This window comes from Xenopus tropicalis, chromosome 2 (assembly GCF_000004195.4).
Source record: "Xenopus tropicalis strain Nigerian chromosome 2, UCB_Xtro_10.0, whole genome shotgun sequence".
NCBI lineage: Eukaryota > Metazoa > Chordata > Amphibia > Anura > Pipidae > Xenopus > Xenopus tropicalis.
In genome coordinates this window covers 7,887,946-7,906,669 of record NC_030678.2, presented here as the reverse complement: position 1 = coordinate 7,906,669, position 18,724 = coordinate 7,887,946, and the positions used below count along the sequence as shown (strand labels likewise).

Sequence of the window (18,724 nt, the reverse complement as noted above, 5' to 3'; positions counted from 1 at the left end):
GTGAGAGTTTCTCTTCTGTCTCTCATCCTCAGTTTCCACATGATGGGATCCATAGCTTGAGCTCCTTGCAAAATCTGACCAATCCGCACCTGATCAGCTACTTTTGGGTCCACTCCCTTCTTTAGGATGATCTGGTGGAGTATTTTGTCTAAGCGATTAATATAATCAGATAATTTTTCACCAACCTCTTGGTATGTATGCTCAAACTGGTACAGGAGGTCAGACGCCTTCTCTGTTCTCCCGAACACATCATGCAGCACTTCTAAATAGTCTTTAGCCGTGCAATCATACTTGCTCATCTTTAAGTTGCGTATGGTGTCAGCAGCTAATCCTTTTTAACTTTCAGCTATTCTTTGTTTTTTTTGGGTTTCTGGGATGTCCCATTCTTCTACGGCCTGTGAAGCCTGATCCATCCATGATTCAAAATCTTCCTCTCCCTGAGGGGTGGGTTGCTTGCCGGAAAAGAAACGTAATTTGCGGTACCCAAATCCAGTAAATGGCTGTGTGGGCTTCAGGCATTTTTCTACAAGACTTCCCAAAGCATTCAGAACTTCTGGTCCTATGGCATTACTGGGTAGTGAGACTTCAACCTCTGTTGTAGAAGGTGATGCAGTGTCCCCAGGTATTTCTTCTGTCGGTGAAGTAGTGCATCTTTCAGGGAATATCACATGGACTACATTTTCTCCTGGACCTGACACACTCTGAGGTATTTGCTCACGCACCAAGGGATTTCTCTATTCTAATAAAGCTAGAGTCTTGTGTTCAGCAGTATCCATGATGCTGTCTAATACAAATCCACGGCCAACCACTGGTAAGGACTCAGCTACTTTACGTAGTTGTACATCAGTCCATTTAGTATCTGGCAACGTGAAAACTAAGCACTGTTCCGGCTGAGCATTGTGCTGTTTACACCACTTTGCAGCTGCTTCTGGGTTCATTTTGCCTTCTGTATCACTTTAACACTTACTCTAGGGAAATAGGGGCGGAGATTTGGGCGGAGCAAGGATCCCGGACGAGCCCCCAAGTGTAGCGCACCCGTAGGTGTAGCTGTGTTATATGGGTCCTGCTCTCGACCACCTTTGGTGACACCCACAACCCCCAGTGATACACATAAACCAGCAGTATAATGCTAAGCACTTTTATTGGATCCGGAGACCCATTAACAAAGATAAATTGAACAATCTCTCTACTAGCGATATGTGCCAACAAATAGGTTGTAGCATCTGAACACAAAGTTACATCAGCAATGCAATAGCAAACAGTGAATAGAAAATGACAATGAATTGTTGAATGCACTTTAGATAACAGACTTATATAAACAGACTGATATAATCAACTCAGATTAAGATTATGTTTAAGTCAAGTTCCCTGAACACTGGCCAGTGTTAGTATAAGCAGCAAGGCCGGCAGTTGGAGCTCATATATATTAGTACTTGTAATCCACAAGGCACATAAAACAGTACTGGTTATCCACAGGAATCACTCACTGAAAACTGGGCCTGTGAGTGTGCAGGGGCTGCAATATAGGCAGAGGATAAAGCATACCAATAGACTGGATCCACTATCAGCCGATCACTGCTGTCTCAGCTTCCTTCACACTGCAGTAATAAAGAGTTTCTCCAGGTATTAGGCAGAAGAAGCAGTTACCATGTGGAGTGGTCTGTAAAACACCTCTTCAGAGAGCAGTCAGTCACTGGTCACTCTGGAGAAAAGGGATTCCACCTTCCATACTGCCCAGCTCTGTGCATGCTCTGCCTTGGATACACCCCTGCGTTTCTCTCCTTCCAGCCCTCCCCCTCACAGCTCCAGAAAGTTCTCCTCTCCCTGAAGTAAGTCTTTCTCTCACTGGCTACAAACTCCTCAGTCTGAAAGCTGCTCTCCTATTGGTGGGAGGAATCTTCCTTCTTCCTGCAAGCCCAGCAAAGTCTTCAGCAATTAACTGTTTCAGTGCTGAAGATTAATAGAATTACAAGTCCCAGCAATATGATTATACACAGAATTATACTTTGTACAGTTATTTAATAGCCATGTTAGCAGAATGGCTACACTGGAATTGAACATTTGTGTACAGTTATTTAATTGATTATATATATATATATATATATATATATATATATATATATATATATATATATATATATATATATATTGTGAGAGATCCAAGCAGTAATAACAGTTTGGTGTATGTTCCACCATTGTTAAAGGTGGGTTACATGTAGTACCAGGGAAAATGCCTGGTTCTGCAGCAGCTAATGTTGTTTTTCATGCAAGCGGCATTGGAAAAGCTGGATAGGTGAGTCCTGGAGTAAATGGAGGGTTAATAGGGTAGGTCCTCCATTCCATACGCCAGTTTAGCATTTTGATTTGGCCAGCTGTAAGTAGCTGCCTGATTGGGCTGCAGGTGAGCAGCAAATAAAAGGGTATTGAGTTAGGGAGGTGATTGGTGATTAAGACTGGTTCATTCTCAGAGTGGGGCACAGGGCTGGAAAGCTGCCTGCCTGTGTAAGGAACTCCCAGAGGGGCTGGGGGGCTGCCTGTGTAAGGAACTCCCAGAGGGGCTGGGGGGCTGCCTGTGTAAGGAACTCCCAGAGGGGCTGGGGGGCTGCCTGCCTGTGTAAGGAACTCCAAGAGGGGCTGGGGGGCTGCCTGTCTGTGTGAGGAACTCCGAGAGGGGCTGGGGGGCTGCCTGTCTGTGTATGGAACTCCCAGAGGGGCTGGGGGGCTGCCTGTCTGTGTAAGGAACTCCCAGAGGGGTCGGGGGGGCTGCCTGTCTGTGTGAGGAACTCCGAGAGGGGCTGGGGGGCTGCCTGTCTGTGTATGGAACTCCCAGAGGGGCTGGGGGGTTGCCTGTCTGTGTAAGGAACTCCCAGAGGGGTCGGGGGGGCTGCCTGTCTGTGTGAGGAACTCCCAGAGGGGCTGGGGGGGCTGCCTGTCTGTGTGAGGAACTCCCAGAGGGGCTGGGGGGCTGCCTGTCTGTGTGAGGAACTCCCAGAAGGGCTGGGGGGCTGCCTGTCTGTGTGAGGAACTCCCAGAGGGGCTGGGGGGCTGCCTGTCTGTGTGAGGAACTCCCAGAAGGGCTGGGGGGGCTGCCTGTCTGTGTGAGGAACTCCCAGAGGGGCTGGGGGGCTGCCTGTCTGTGTGAGGAACTCCCAGAGGGGCTGGGGGGCTGCCTGTCTGTGTGAGGAACTCCCAGAAGGGCTGGGGGGCTGCCTGTCTGTGTGAGGAACTCCCAGAAGGGCTGGGGGGCTGCCTGTCTGTGTGAGGAACTCCCAGAAGGGCTGGGGGTGCTGCCTGCCTGTGTGAGGAACTCCCAGAGGGGCTGGGGGGCTGCCTGTCTGTGTGAGGAACTCCCAGAAGGGCTGGGGGTGCTGCCTGCCTGTGTGAGGAACTCCCAGAAGGGCTGGGGGTGCTGCCTGTCTGTGTGAGGAACTCCCAGAGGGGCTGGGGGGCTGCCTGTCTGTGTGAGGAACTCCCAGAGGGGCTGGGGGGCTGCCTGTCTGTGTGAGGAACTCCCAGAAGGGCTGGGGGTGCTGCCTGTCTGTGTGAGGAACTCCCAGAAGGGCTGGGGGTGCTGCCTGCCTGTGTGAGGAACTCCCAGAAGGGCTGGGGGGCTGGAAAAATCGGCGGCCCAGACCCATCCCTTACCTGCGCTCCCCCTGCCTGACCGCTCCTCCCCTGACGCTTTAAATTTACACACTCAGGGGAGGATGTCGCTTGGAGGGCCCTGTGAGGGAGGTTAGGGGGGCTCCTATGGGGGGGGGGGCGGTGCGGGCACCTGCAGGGCCCCCCAGGGTACCTTGCCTTTCACCCCCCAGTCCGACCCTGCCCAGCACTACCTCCTTACACATTCATTAAATATTGTCTGTGGTTTTAAAGGTATTTGGAAATACAATTGCTTTTGAAAGCAGTATCTGTCTGTTTATATTCTCTGCACTGCTGGGTCAGACTCCTGAAACAACATAGCAATGAAGCCAGTTGGATTAACGGACCTAGAGGAGACTTGTCTTCTTCTCCATTGTTTTAGAAGTCAAAACCAGGCCCCTAGCAATGGTCACCAATGGCTAAATTGTTTGCAGCAGGACAAATATTAGGCCAGGAGAGCTCACTTATATACTGTAGCATGAAATATTTCAAAAACTAGAAGGATAGAAATGATGAATGTATGTGCAAAGGTTTCTCAGATATCTGTTACTTACGGGCAAGCTTTTCTTTTCCAGGAAATGACACACACGGGGCAAAGCACAATGACTGCAACTGCACCAACTACACCAACTGCACCAATTACTGTGGCTAAATGAACATAAGGGTTTCCATGTGTATGAGCCATTTGTTTGCCTAATGGAAAAAAAAAAAAATTAGCAAATTTGTCAGCATATAATTACATGGACAAAAGTGTCTGGCTGTTGGTGGCTCCACCCACTTTTTCTAACTTTGAACCACAAATACTCAGCGACTAACTTTACAAAATTAACAACCCTGGAATTAATACTTAAATAATGGCATCAGTTTAAATATAAACCAATTAAATTTAATGGGTGGAAATGGATTGGCTGTTGGTGGCTCCGCCCACATTTCCTAAACTTTAACCTTAGTCCCACAGTGACAAACTGTGAAAAGTTTGGAGACCCTGGCATTAAGCGTGTGAGAATGGCAGCAGTTAAAATTTCCCCACTGAAATCAATTTTTTTTGTTTGTGTCTCTGCCCACTTTTTCTAACCTTGAATAGGTAGTCACCCTGGCATTAAACCAATAGAATTCAATAGATGAAATCTGATTGGCTGTTGGTGGCTCAACCAACTTTTTCTAACCTAAAAATGCAGTCCCCTAATGACCCTGGTGTTAATACTGTGAGAATGGCAGCAGGTTGAATTTTCCAATTGAAAGTCAACAATCTGATTGGCTGTTGGTAGCTCCACCCACTTATTATGTTGGGTTCAAAAACCCAACATACTGTTCTTCAATTTATTCTTCTGCTTTATCATCTTCTTATTCTTAGCGCCCCCCATTTTCTAAACGCTACTCCTCCTACAGTTTTAGGGGTACAACACCCAAACTCCCCACACTTCTACGCCCTATAGCAGAGCAGGCTGCTTGTGCTTTTCTAAGTGATCCCGCCCCCCGTCTTTTTGTGGCGCCGCTCCGAACCCCCCAATTTTCCCCATTGACTTTGACAGGGAAGATTTTCAAACTGCTGCCCCACTTACAGCTTTGAAGCTGCACCCCCCAAACTTGAATAACATAATAATGGGGTCACCCCGAATGAAACAGCAACATTTGTTGGATGACCCCAAAGTGGGAGGGGCCAACAACAGCCAATCAAATTTCACCCATTGACTTTAATGGGGAAATTGAAACTGCAGCTTTGAGGCTACACCCCCCAAACTTGAATCACACAGTCATGGGCTCAGCCTGAATGAAAATATAATGATTGTTGGATGCCCAAAAGTGGGCGGAGCTGTGAACAGCCAATCAGATTTTACCTATTGACTTGGCGGAAATCCAACCTGCTGCCAGTCTCACACTATTTATACTGGGGTCCCCAAACTTTGCAGGGTTAGGCACCAGGTAACTGCGGTTCAGAAAAAGTGGGTGGAGCCACCAACAGCCAATCAGATTTTACCTATTGATTTTTAAAGGGGCAATTCAACCTGCTGCCATTCTCACAGTATTAACACCAGGGTCACTAGGAGACTGCATTTTTAGGTTTTAAAAAGTCGGTGGAGCCACCAACATCCTATTGAATTTTTTGGGTTTAAATTTAAAATGCTGCCTTTTTTACACTATTTATGTCAGGGTTCCCAAACTTTGCACAGTCAGTCATTGACTGACCACATATTCAGGGTTAGAAAAAAGTTAAACTTTCCAAAGTTAGTCACTGGATATTTGCGGTTCAAAGTTGGGAAAAGTGGGCGGAGCCACCAACAGCCAATCGCATTTCACCTATTTACTTTCAATGGTAAAGTGTAAAATGCTGTCAGACCCACAATTTTTATGCCCGAGTCCCCAAACTTTGGTCACTGGGGAATTGCAATTCAAAAATAGGAAAAGTGGGTTGGGCCACTAACACCCAATCAGATTTCATCAAAATTGAATTTCATTGGCTTAAATATAAAATGCTGGCATTCTCACACTATTTATGCCAGGGTGCCCACTGTTTGTCACTGGGTGACTTTGAGTCAAGGTTAGAAAAAGGGGGCGGAGCCACCAACCACCAATCACAATTCACCTATTGACTTTTATTGGTTTAAATTTAAACTGCTGCCGTTCTTTAACTATTAATCCTAGGGTACCTAAACTCTGCAGAGTAAGTCACTGGGTAACTGCAGTTCCAGGTTAGAAAAAGTGGGCAGAGCCACCAACAGCCAATCAGATGTCACTCTTTGACTTTCAATGGGGAAATTTAAGTTGCTGCCATTCAGACACTATTAAAACCAGGGCCCCAAACTTTGCACAGTGGTTTTTACTCTATAACTGTGGGTACAAGGTTAGAGAAAGTGGGCGGAGCCAACAACAGATCAGATTTTAATTAGTGACTTCACGTTTTTCAACCCAACATGACGTTTGTTCTCAAACTTCCCTTTCTAGTTTTTTTTTGTAGTTTTTCAGTTATTTAGCTTTCTGCTTACCAGCTATCTGGTCCCTTTCTAATTCTAAGCTTGAACTGCAGTTATCTGATGACTAAATGCCTAATTAACTAAACTCTGCAAGGTTTTGGGACCTTAGTATTAATATTTAAAGCAGTTTAAATTTAAACCAATGAAAGTCTAGAGGTGAAATCTGATTGGCTGTTGTTGGCCGCGCCCATTTACCAAACTTGGGACGTAGTCACCCAGTGACAAATTGTGCAAAGTTTGAGAACCCTGGCATTAAACGAATAAAATTCAATAGGCAAAATTTGATGGTTGTTGGTGTCTCCACCCGCTATTTAAAACCTAAAACTGCAGTCCCCTAGTGACCAACTGTGAAGAGTTTGGTTCCTGGTGTTAATACTGTGAGAATGGCAGCAGGTTGAATAATCTATAGGTAAAATCTGATTAACTGTTGGTGGCTCCGTCTACTTTTTCCAAACCTAAAACTGCAGTCCCCCAGTAACCAATTGTGAAACGTTTGGGGCCCCTGGGGCCCTTAGGTACCCCTAAAACTGTAGGAGGAGTAGCGTTTAAAAAATGGGGGGCGCTAAGAATAACAAGAGTTTGAAGTATAAGCTGAGGCCAAAGAACAGTCTGTGGGGTTTTTCAGCCCAACATAATGATACTGCTGTGTATAGGAAAGTTGGGGTCTTGATCCATTTTTACAGGTTTGAAACTTATGGTGTAAACAATAACTGTAACAGATTTCCTGAAGAGCAACAATTTCACTGGGGTCACTGCCTATCTAACCTCCTCCTAGTGGCATCAGCTGCCCCTGCTAACTAGCTTAACTGCCCGAGGAGAGATTTAACTTGACTAAACTGACAGATATACAGTAGCTATAACTATAGGGACCAACTGCTCCCCTTACCAAGTGCCTCCTGAGGTGCATTAGAGATCTTAATCAGATCAAAGAGGCTCTTCCTCTTGCTCAATAGCCATGTATATATATGTTCCACAGCCCAGGCCCTCCCCTATAATAAATACTTCCCAGTGGACCTTAGTCATAGCCAGTTCTAGTGGTTTCTGCCCACTACTGACCAAAGTAAAAATTACTCTTTACCATAACTAGGAAAATTAATTGTGTCTCTGCAGTGTGGCCCAAGTACCCAAGCACCATTATTGTGACTAATATACACCTTCAATCTTGAGAAAGATGAAATTATATAGTGAATAAAGTACCCCCTATTGTAAAATATAAGGATATTATAAGTCACAAGGAGTTCCATGACCATATAAAAGCACGAGGGCATAGGCTAAGTGCTTTTATACAGGTAATGGAAATCCGAGGTGACTTCTAATATCTTCATATTTTACAATAGGGGTACTTCATCTATTATAATATACAAGTTTCAGTAAGTCATGTGACAGAAATTACATCACTAAGCTCCGACTATAACTGATCACATCACTACTCATTGTTTATAAGGATATAATTTACAGTTTGGTCCCATAGGGAAATTACCAAACTGTATATTATATATATAAAATAGGTACAGAACTCACCTAGGTCAGGGGGTGTGGTTGTAATATGACACATGATTGGCTTATCTTGTGCCAATAGCCAGGCCTGTGAGTACCAGTGAGTACTTCTGACTGTTGTGATATCACCAATTACTTTTTCTTTATATTCTGTACTGATGGGTTTCCCTTCATACTCCCACGTTATATAAGGTTTCGTTTTCCCAGATGCAGAACAGTTTATAGAGACAATTTCTTCAGACTCATTATCCAGATCATTATGTTTTTCTAAAGGAAAATGAAAGGTTCTGTTACAGCCCATTTCCCAATGTCCTGCCTGAAGCCGATGCAGCTGAAACAAGAAACTTTTATTGGAAAAGGGAAGAGTAAAGTGGTTTGAGTTGGGGGAGTTGCAGGGAACCAGTAAGTCAAGAAGTGGGTGGGACTAGGATGGAAAGAAAGGCAGTCAAACAGTTAATAAATTGAGAAGCAATAGAGTGCTGGTGTCACGATCGTTAACCCAAAACCAAGAAGAATTGCCAAGGTCCCGGTCACAGCTCACACTTCTGCCTATAACAAACACCTTTCACTTCGGGTGGAGCCCTCAGCTACTCAGGTGCCACCAGGTCTTAAAGTGAGAGGATCAGGGCAAAGGTTCTGGGCAAGCAAGGGAACCAGATTGTTTGAAAAGGACTGGAGGAGATTACTAGAGTCGGCAGGCCAGGTCAGTGCAGTACAAAATCAGGATCCAGAAGAGAAGTCAAACAGGCAAGGGGTCAGTCCAGGTGGAGTTCACTCGAAGTCAGATACAGGCACGGGTCAGAACCAAAAACACAGAACAGAAGCACACCCAGAAACTTTGCTAGGAAGACCTATAACAGGCAATAACTGAGTGCAGAGCAGAGGGTTATATAGGCAGGTTGGTTGTTAACACAGAGCACCTGTGACCAGATTACCAACAGGTGTAACTAACACTGCATGAATATACAAGGGTTACCTTAGCAGGCAACCAGAACCTTCGCTGTCTGCTCATATAGAGCAGTGGTAAAGATACTGTACATCAGCCTGCAGGTCACTGGTTCAATTTCAGGCAGGATGTTACAGCTGGAACATAATCCAAAAGAGAAGTGCACTAAGGCTAATGCCAGACGTGGGGTTTGGCGTATATTTTCAGCAAGCCGAAAATAGCGCCATTCGCCTCCTACCTGTGCCTGCACCCCAATGAATGAAATACGCTCAGGTGCAGCCACATGTAGCCGATATCCACCAAAAAACACGAGACTTCATATCTTCGGCGGATATCGGCTACATGTGCCTGCACCTGAGCGTATTTCATTCATTGGGGTGCAGGCACAGGTAGGAGGCGAATGGCGCTATTTTCAGCAAGTGACGCCACGTCTGGCATTAGCCTAATATTTTGTTGTTCCTCTTACATAATAACATTACACATTTACATACACATATTTATCAGTTTATTTCCCATAAAATAATGTAAAAGTACAGGTATGAGACCCGTTATCCAGAATTCTCAGGACCTGGAATTTTCTGGATAAGGGTTTTTTTCCATAATTTAGATCTCCAGACCAAAAGTCTATAAAAAAAAATCATTTAAATAATAAATAAACCCAATAGGGCTGTTCTGCCCCCAATAAGGGGTAATTATATCTTAGTTGGGATCAAGTACAGGTACTGTTTTATTATTACAGAGAAAAGGGAATCATTTAACCATTAAATAAACCCAATAGGGCTGTTCTGCCCCCAATAAGGGGTAATTATATCTTAGTTGGGATCAAGTACAGGTACTGTTTTATTATTACAGAGAAAAGGGAATCATTTAACCATTAAATAAACCCAATAGGACTGTTCTGCCCCAATAAGGGGTAATTATATCTTAGTTGGGATCAAGTACAGGTACTGTTTTATTATTACAGAGAAAAGGGAATCATTTAACCATTAAATAAACCCAATAGGGCTGTTCTGCCCCAATAAGGGGTAATTATATCTTAGTTGGGATCAAGTACAGGTACTGTTTTATTATTACAGAGAAAAGGGAATCATTTAACCATTAAATAAACCCAATAGGACTGTTCTGCCCCAATAAGGGGTAATTATATCTTAGTTGGGATCAAGTACAGGTACTGTTTTATTATTACAGAGAAAAGGGAATCATTTAACCATTAAATAAACCCAATAGGGCTGTTCTGCCCCCAATAAGGGGTAATTATATCTTAGTTGGGATCAAGTACAGGTACTGTTTTATTATTACAGAGAAAAGGGAATCAGTTTTAAAAATTAGAAATATTTGCTTATAATGCAGTCTATGGAAGATGGCCTTTCCAGATAAAGGATCCCATATCTGTACTAAAACAAAAGTCTTGTATAGAATAAAAGTTAATTTACCTGTAATATCCTGTTTCTGCCGGCCCATCCTGAGCAGCTGGAAAGTACAGGTCAGATTCTCTCTTTCTCTAAGGGTGCCTTTCCGTATGGCCCTTATTATTCCACCTTCTGACTGTAGTGTAGGGTCAGTGTTGGTTTTGGGGGGATTCAGGGTTATTTTGGGGATATGCTCTTGAGACCCATCAGCAGAGCAAATAAATTCATTGTTTGAAACTGAAGCAAAGGAAAAAGTCATTATTATTGGTTCATCTGGAATCATGTTCAGAGCCCTGTCCTATCGCAACCCCAACCTCCATAGTCTTTCCTTATTCCTAGTAACTTTGCAATGCACCTTCATTATTTATTTTTTTATAATTATTTGCATTCTTTGTCTACATCTTTCCAGCTTTCACATGGGGGTCACTGACCCCGGCAGCCAAAAAACTTTTTCTCTTGAGGCTACATTTTTAGTGGTGCTTGCGAAGCAAAGCATCACTACTATTATCTCACAGGCTTATTATTATTCTTCCGTACAAAAGTTCGGCACGGAACTTGTCCCGCACCGTTTGTCGTAGACCCATGAGTGAGGTGTCAAATCGTGCGGCCTATTCGGGAATGGGGTGTTATGTCTTTTCTAAGGGGTTGGCGGTTAATTGCCCCCACAGGGGGCAATTAACCAGCCCAAAAATCCCATAGACTTAACATTAAGGCCAACTTTGACGGATTGTAGCGCAGAGAGGGAATTTTTTAGAAACGTGAAATTTACCACATTTGAAGAGGTTTGCAACCTGTGTCAGAAGATACCCTGCACAAAGGTATAAGTTTTACCCCCGGGGCAAGAGAGGTCCCCAAATTTGCCACATTGACTTATAATGGGGATTTTGCCAAATAACTAGTTTGTCGTAGACCCATGAATGAGGTGCCAAACCGTGCGGCCTATTCGGGAATGGGGTGCTATGCCTTTTCTGAAGGGTGGGCGGTTAATTGCCCCAGCAGGGGGCAATTATCCGCCCATAGACTTAACATTGAGACCAACTTTGAGTCCCGCACCGTTTGTCGTAGACCCATGAATGAGGTGTCAAACCATGCGGCTTATTCGGGAATGGGGTGCTATGACCTTTCTGAGGGGTGGCCAGTTAATTGCCCCAGCAGGGGGCAATTAACCAAACTGAAGGAAACATTGTAATATTGGGGCACGAGTTTTGCCACGGCAAGCACCACTCACATTTTCTTCAGGAAATGTACCTCTCTAGTTATTATTATTGTTACTTTATATTCCTTACCTTTTTATTTAGTCCCTCTTCTATTCATATTCCAGTCTCTCATACACACTTCTGCCTGGTTGCTAAAGCAAACAAGACCCTAGCAACCTGATAGCTGCTAAGCTAAAAGCTAAATAATTGAAAAACTACAAAAAATAAACTCGAAAGAGAAGTTTGAGAACAAACTTCATGTTGGTTTGAAAAACGTGAAGTCACGGAATGAAATCTGATCTGTTGGTGGCTAACCCAGTGACTTACTCTGCGAAGATTAGGGGCCCTAGGATTAATAGTTACAGAACGGCAGCAGTTTAAACCAATAAAAGTCAATAGGTGAATTGTGATTGGTGGTTGGTGGGGGTGCCCACTTTTTCTAACCTTGAGTTAAAGTCACCCAGTGACAAACAGTGCTTTGTGGTAACCCTTTAACTAGTCAGCAAAAACTGAGATAGTTAAATACAATTGGGATATCTCCACACCTCTTGAATCTTTCTTTTCTCTCTATATACACCAAATTAAGGTGAATTATCAATCAATAATTTGGCAGATAGTTTGTTAATTCATTGATTCAATAGTAATTTATTAATATTTGACCTTTTAATAAGAAAACTATATATATACTGTATATATATGGTGATATTTGAATTTGTGGCACTAGCACTTTTCTAATGGTTTTGAAGGAATAGCACTTGCATTTGACTGGATGATTTCTAAAGGTATTTTTTAAATGAGATTATAAAAATTGGCACTTTCAAAAATTTGCACATTTTTATCTAATTTATTCAGTCACCAATTGATGGTTTTGAAGAGAAACTGTGAGAATACAAAGTTATAGCACTTGCCCTCTGTTGAATTGAATTGTTTTTTTTTTTAGAAAAGGCTTTTTAAGTGACAGTATTGAAAAAGCTAAAACCTTCAAATAATTGCACTTTTCTTATTTATTTAGCACAAATCACTTTACTGAATCAATTAATGAATTCCTAAATGGTATTTTGAGTTGAATCAAACAGTGGGAAGCTATTGTTAAAAGTGTTTTCTAATTAAGGGGTTATTTTTTTCTTCTTTATCTTAGACTTTATATTTAAACTTACCCAGGGCAGGGAGACAGACTTGCCCAGTGTAGGCTCCGTGCTGATAGACATTGAAGACACAAATATAACAGGCTTCATCCTCCTCTGTCAGTGCAGAAACCTTCATGGATGACTTTTTTGGGTCTGTGTTGACCTCTACACGTTTGGTAAAGGGGCTCAGTACATTAACCCCATACCTTTTGCTGTAGGTAGCAATCTTTTCTCGGAAGCCATCTTTGCTCCTTTGCCAGGTTACCTGCAGAACCTCAAAGGATCCTGGGAGGTGGCACCTCAGTGTAGCATTGCCCCCTATAACGGGAGGCCCTAGGAGCTTGCATTTTACCCCAGGCTCAGTTACTGAAAGAAACATAGCAGTTATTTAGTGAGAACAATATTAGAGGGTTTATTACTGGGCATTTATTACTATTTACCTTTATACTAGGATGTATGAAGTCCAGCATTTGCTGGGTACAGTATCCCTTATAATACATGCAGCTTTGTTCATTTATATGGGGGGCACAGAACCCCTCAGTGACTGCTAATATCCTTATCATTTACAGTAGGGGGTACATTATCCCTTATAATAACAGTAGGGGGTGATAAGACACATAAATAGGCTATTTAGAGAGAAGCACGTGTCTCACAGTACATGGCTGACAGTACAAGTGCAGGAGAATGCCAGGTGTGGGTACTATATAGAGATATCAGGACCATGTTTCTTACCTACAGTATGAGCCAGACACAGCAATATAACCGTAACCTTCTGGAATGGAAACTCCCCCCTCAGTGGGACCCTGTGCAGGGGCATAATGGCACCGTACGTCTTCCCTCCAGAAATGTTCCCTTGGACTGGATTAGAATTTCCCGCCACAGATACAACTTTCATTTTCATTCTTACTGCTGTGACTGATTAACCTGAGACTCCGCAGCCCCAGCAACTGGCTGAAGATTTGTTACCAGCCTGTGGGGCAGAATCCTAAAATCTGACATTTCCCATAAGGTCTGTAGCGTGTAATCGACCTCCTGTCACTCAAAGCAAAACCCCCAACTCCTAGCAAAAGATTGTTATCATAATAACCAGTCAGACAACATAATTAGTTTATTAAAAATGTATGAAATAAATAATACACACTTTGCACCGTTGCAAACAGCCAGGCCCAACTCTAATTATCACAGTAGACATATATGGGCTTCTGTAGGGGTACAGGGAACACAACCAGCGCCAGTGAGCCCCTCAGTGCTTGCCCCTCCATTAAAATGGGCTTTGCCTGGGTTATCCCCAAGGCCAGAAAGCAGAATCCCTGCCAGGTGGATTCCCAGCAGTTGCCCCCACACAGTTCCAGGGCCCCCCAAACACCACATGGGGCCCCCATTGCCACCTCTCTGCCTTTCCTTTGCAGACCACAGTGTTTTTATGCTTGTACTGACTTGGTAAGACTTAGGGAATAAAATCCCAGGTTAGTTATGATCCCTCTGTGTGCTACCTTTTAATTCCCCCTACACCTAGTCCCACACTCAGTTTTCCCCTCCCTTACAGCAGCCGATTGTTTCCAAACAACCCCCCAGACTGCTTTCACTACCTTTCCAGCAGCCCATGCTTTTCAATTAATGGACCCCCCCGACTGATTTCATCCGGCCGATTACCCACACACGGGGCTTCTCTTGTATTCACTGCACTGAGCCTCTTCTTTATATTGTTTCTCTGTCCTTACAGTTTGTATTTGACAGAATTTCTTACCAGCACTGCCATCTACTGGCACATTGTGTACTATAAACTTTTAAAGGGAAAGTAAAGTATTGGCCAAATAATTTGCTCCAGCTCCTGTGCTCAGACCCCCACTCCAATTGCATCCCCATTTGCCTGACTCATTTGTTTAAAATTCAGCAGTTTGAATGTTCAGAGGTCACATTATAGTTACTAAGAGCAACTGCTGCTAATGACTCTTCCCCTCTGCAAAAAGGAAATGACATCCCCCACAATGCATTGCATCTTTTTTCAAGTCTTCTTCTATAGCAATGCTGCACAGAGCGGGGCATAAATGGAATAGAGGGGTCCATCACTGCACTCTCCATCCAAAGGGCAGTCTATGAGCAATTCTCATGCCAGATAGGTCTCTCCATATCCCTTATATCCATTACATTTCATAGAACTCACAGTGTATCGTGCCCCTACTCAACCTCCCACATTTAAAGTGGTTGTAAACCCAACCATAACCCTATCCCATTGTGCCCCCTAGTTATCTATAGACATTTTCAAAGAACATAATTATAGATGAAATAAAATTCTCCAATGAGAATTCCACTGACCAAAAACTTCATTATAAATGCAAGAGAAGTGACCAATGAGAATGCTGATTCCCAGCACTGTGTCAGGCCCCTTGCTGGTACCTTACATATAGAGATAATGATGGCATTTTCCCGTCATTATATGGCACAGGAATCAGACATGGGGATAAAGGGACAGACTTGTTCAGTGCTGGGAAACTGTGCTTATTGCTCCCAACTCCAATTGCAGGAACAGAGAACAGGGAGCCGGATTTACTCACATCAGCTGGGATTCTCATTGGAGGATTTTTTGCATTAAATTGCAGTCATTGGCTGTGGAGGTTTAGGGACAAGTTTTATTGTGCAATATTGCTTTGAGAATAAAACCCTGAAAACTGTTGCTGGACTACAGCTCCCATCATGCCTCAGTCTTCTTCTTCAGAACCTACTGAGTAACATTTGGTTGAGCAGTGCAGGTTTACTACCCCTTTAAAAGCCACCTGTTTGTAGTTATATGGTATGTAAGCTTGTATACGTGGATTCCTCTGGGTGCTCTGGTTTCTGCCCAAACTCAAAAAAAAACAAAAAAAACACAGGCAGGATGTAATAGGCTCCAGAATAAGTGAACAAAGTTCTGAACAGAACTGAAGAACCAATCAGCCCCTCACGTATCTTACACTGAGACTAACTCCGCCTCCTGTATGTCCATAGTGTGTAATTAATCCATTATATATATATAAACTGTGGGAGTGGTAGTAAAAAATGATCATAGAAATAATTTTAACTGAAAACTAACATGAGCTTATAGTCTGTTAGGTTGTATGTGGCACAGGAGCTGACAATCCATTCACCTTGGGATAAAAATGAATGAATGTGGAGTGGAGGTGACCTTTAATTAAACTGGACACAATGGCTCAAGAGCTGACAATCCATTTAACTTTTTGATGCTGAAAGTGTAGCAACTGATGGCAGCCCAGCTGTGCGGGGAGCAGGAAAGAAATCCAACAGAAAATATGAAATCACTTATATGCTCAGCTCTTCTCTACAAAATGCAAAGACTGGGATAGAGTGTGGTGCTGTATTGCCAGTGAGTCCTTATGCCCCAATGGTCCAAGGGGTCATATTTCTCTATATTAATCAGGCATTGGGCCAGGGGGGCACAAGAAAATGTTGGGAATATAAACAAACATAGCAGCGCCGCGCTATTATCCACAGATACACGTGGTGAAATGCAGTAATTATAGGCACACAGCCAGATGCAGCAATACCTGCTTAGTCAGTGTGCTGGTAATAATTATTAATGAGGTTATTTGGCAGCAATTAAAGCAAACCTCGCTAGGTAGATAAATGAACAATTATATATATATATATATATGTAACCCCTATTTGGTTGTAAAACAGTCAAACCCAGACTAGTATAGGTTTAGAGCATGGGGTACATGCGACTCAATCCTTCGGGATGGGCCTTCGCTAAATGGAAGTGACCAGTGTAGCTAGGGTGTAGCACTGTAGCTGTGCAGTGCAAAATGGACGCCAGAAGGTTCTTGCAGTTGAACAATAGAACTGGGTTTATTGTAAGAGACAGTCAATGTGCAGGGTTATTGCATATACTCAATTACAGATGTTATATGATAGTAGTACTCTGAGGATAACAAAGAGAGGATGCACATCGGTTTATCCAACCTACTTTAGAGTCTGGGCAGGGTAAATGCACTGGTCAGCTTGACACCCCTTTGGAAGCAGTCAGGATAGATACCTCAGTCCTCAGGTTGAATACCTCTAGCATTAAGGGTCCTACAGCCGACTGTAGATCAAGGTTGAGATACTGCCTGTCTCCTGTGTCTTAACCGTGGCCCTATGCTGAGGCAACAGTGCCTGTATGGAAGGGTAATTCCAGCGACTTTCCTTGGTGGAGCCCAAACTGCTCTTGCTTCCTTCCCTCTCTATCTCACTCTCCTAGAAAGTGCTCTACAAGAGTAACTATCTAACTGGTCCTCGTTCACGGGGTCCCTGTCCCCGACTTCACTAGAGTAGGTAATAACTCTAAGGCATAAATGGCTTTTCGGGGCCTTGTTCTGATCCCAAACTCAGTGGCCCTTCACCTGAGACACAGAGGCAGCCAAAAAGGGAGACACACCCTCCAGCTAAACACTATATGAGAGTGCAAGAGGTGTGGCCAACTCAAATAACCAATAAGGCACAAATACAAAACTATAAACTGATACATGGGTCTTTGCCCAGTAACAGCAGAAACTAAAGAAGTTGTAGGGTTTAAAGCCATAGGGGCATATTAACCCTCTGGGTCCATATATATACATAATTATATAACATTCAGACCTGCTAAAGGGATTGCAGAACTGTTTTTTCTGGGATAGAACATACCTGGAAAAAATAAGAAGGACAAGAGGAAAACTAAATCTTGATTTTAACCGATTGTCTCTACATGTGTTTAGCAGGGGCAATTCTCAGTACTGTGTATGGCAGGGGATTTTCTGGAGTTTAGTAGCCGTGACAAGTAGCTGCTACTAAGTAGCTCTGTGTGTCTTTACCCTTATAGAGGATGATCTGTGGATCTCTCCTTATGTGCAGGCCAGGGAAGTGAATAGTTATTACTGTTTCAGCCTCCAGTTTTCTATCCGTGCCCACAGATGGTTAACAGATTACCCATAGCAAGGGTTACATTCATCTGCACTGATCATTCATACATACAAACATACATACATACATACATACATACATACATTGGCCCATAAAGCACATTCCTATGTGGGCCATTTATTGTGAGTGAGTTATTTGTTATGTCAGTGGCATTATTTTAGTTGCAATGTTTATATTCCAAGCATTACTGGCAGATGGCTCATCATCTGGTTAAAGCAGAAGGAAAGGTAAAAGCTAAGTGAGCTTTATCAGAAAGGCCTATGTAACTACAGCCATAAGCACTCACAGAAACACTGCACTGAGTTCTCTATCAAAAGAAACAGGATTTCTTGTCTTCCATTGTGTAAACATGTTCCTCGGTATCAGACTTCCTCTCTCAGAAAAATCCTTCATTCCAGGGTCCGAGTCTGCCAAGCTCTCTCCTCTCTCCCTTCTGCAGTCCTTTATCTGAGAGAAAAATCAAACCTGCCCAATTTTGGGTCAGATATTGGTTGGCCCGAATCATCAGCTTAAATCTGCCTATGTATGGTCACCTTTACACAAATGCATCAACAATTCAACACTATAGATAAATAAACATTTAAAAAAAAAATCCGAAGATGACAAGAAGCAGTGGGAGCTGGGAAACTGATTCAAAATCAAGATTCTGCTATCATTGGAACTGCTGGCCTGTCTGCCCTACTTATCAACAGGATTTGGCCACCAGAATTCTCTTGAACCTGGTGATAAAATTTGAAAGCAACTAAAATGGAATTTTGAAATCCGTCCTTATCATGTATGCATAGAGTGCCAGCTCTTGCCAATAGTTTCATCGAAAATCAAGATGGAACACACAATATAGAGAGGTTCCTGCTTGCAAGAGCTTACAATCTAAATGGATGAGGAACAACTGACATAATGTTGTTGACAAGAATTATGATTCTGCCTGGTATGTTGACTTCAGATAATTTAGGGTGCAAAAATAGGTTTTTTTAGACAGGAGGGACTTTAGGGAGCATTGGAA

At 43.3% G+C, this 18,724-nt stretch overlaps 1 protein-coding gene across 1 annotated transcript; it reads right to left on the bottom strand.

Moving 5' to 3' along the window:
• Positions 1-335: 335 nt before the first annotated feature.
• LOC108645831 lies at positions 336-13,634 on the bottom strand. The gene is made up of 4 exons (XM_031897469.1): positions 13,522-13,634; positions 12,820-13,155; positions 10,491-10,703; positions 336-631 (listed from the first exon to the last, which is right to left on the bottom strand). Exons 1-4 carry the CDS (start codon positions 13,604-13,606, stop codon positions 336-338), a joined length of 930 nt encoding a protein of 309 aa, XP_031753329.1. The 5' UTR covers positions 13,607-13,634.
• Between the last annotated feature and the right edge of the window lie 5,090 nt (positions 13,635-18,724).

What these genes read in the sequence shown, in the direction of transcription:
- LOC108645831 (XM_031897469.1), bottom strand. Translation starts at nt 13,606, where the DNA reads ATGCCCCTGCACAGGGTCCCACTGAGGGGGGAGTTTCCATTCCAGAAG. An exon ending in GTGTCTGGCTCATACTGTAG is followed by an intron (nt 13,156 to 13,521) that starts GTAAGAAACATG and finishes TGTTTCTTTCAG; the next exon opens with TAACTGAGCCTGGGGTAAAA. An exon ending in GCAGAAACAGGATATTACAG is followed by an intron (nt 632 to 10,490) that starts GTAAATTAACTT and finishes CTTCACCGACAG; the next exon opens with AAGAAATACCTGGGGACACT.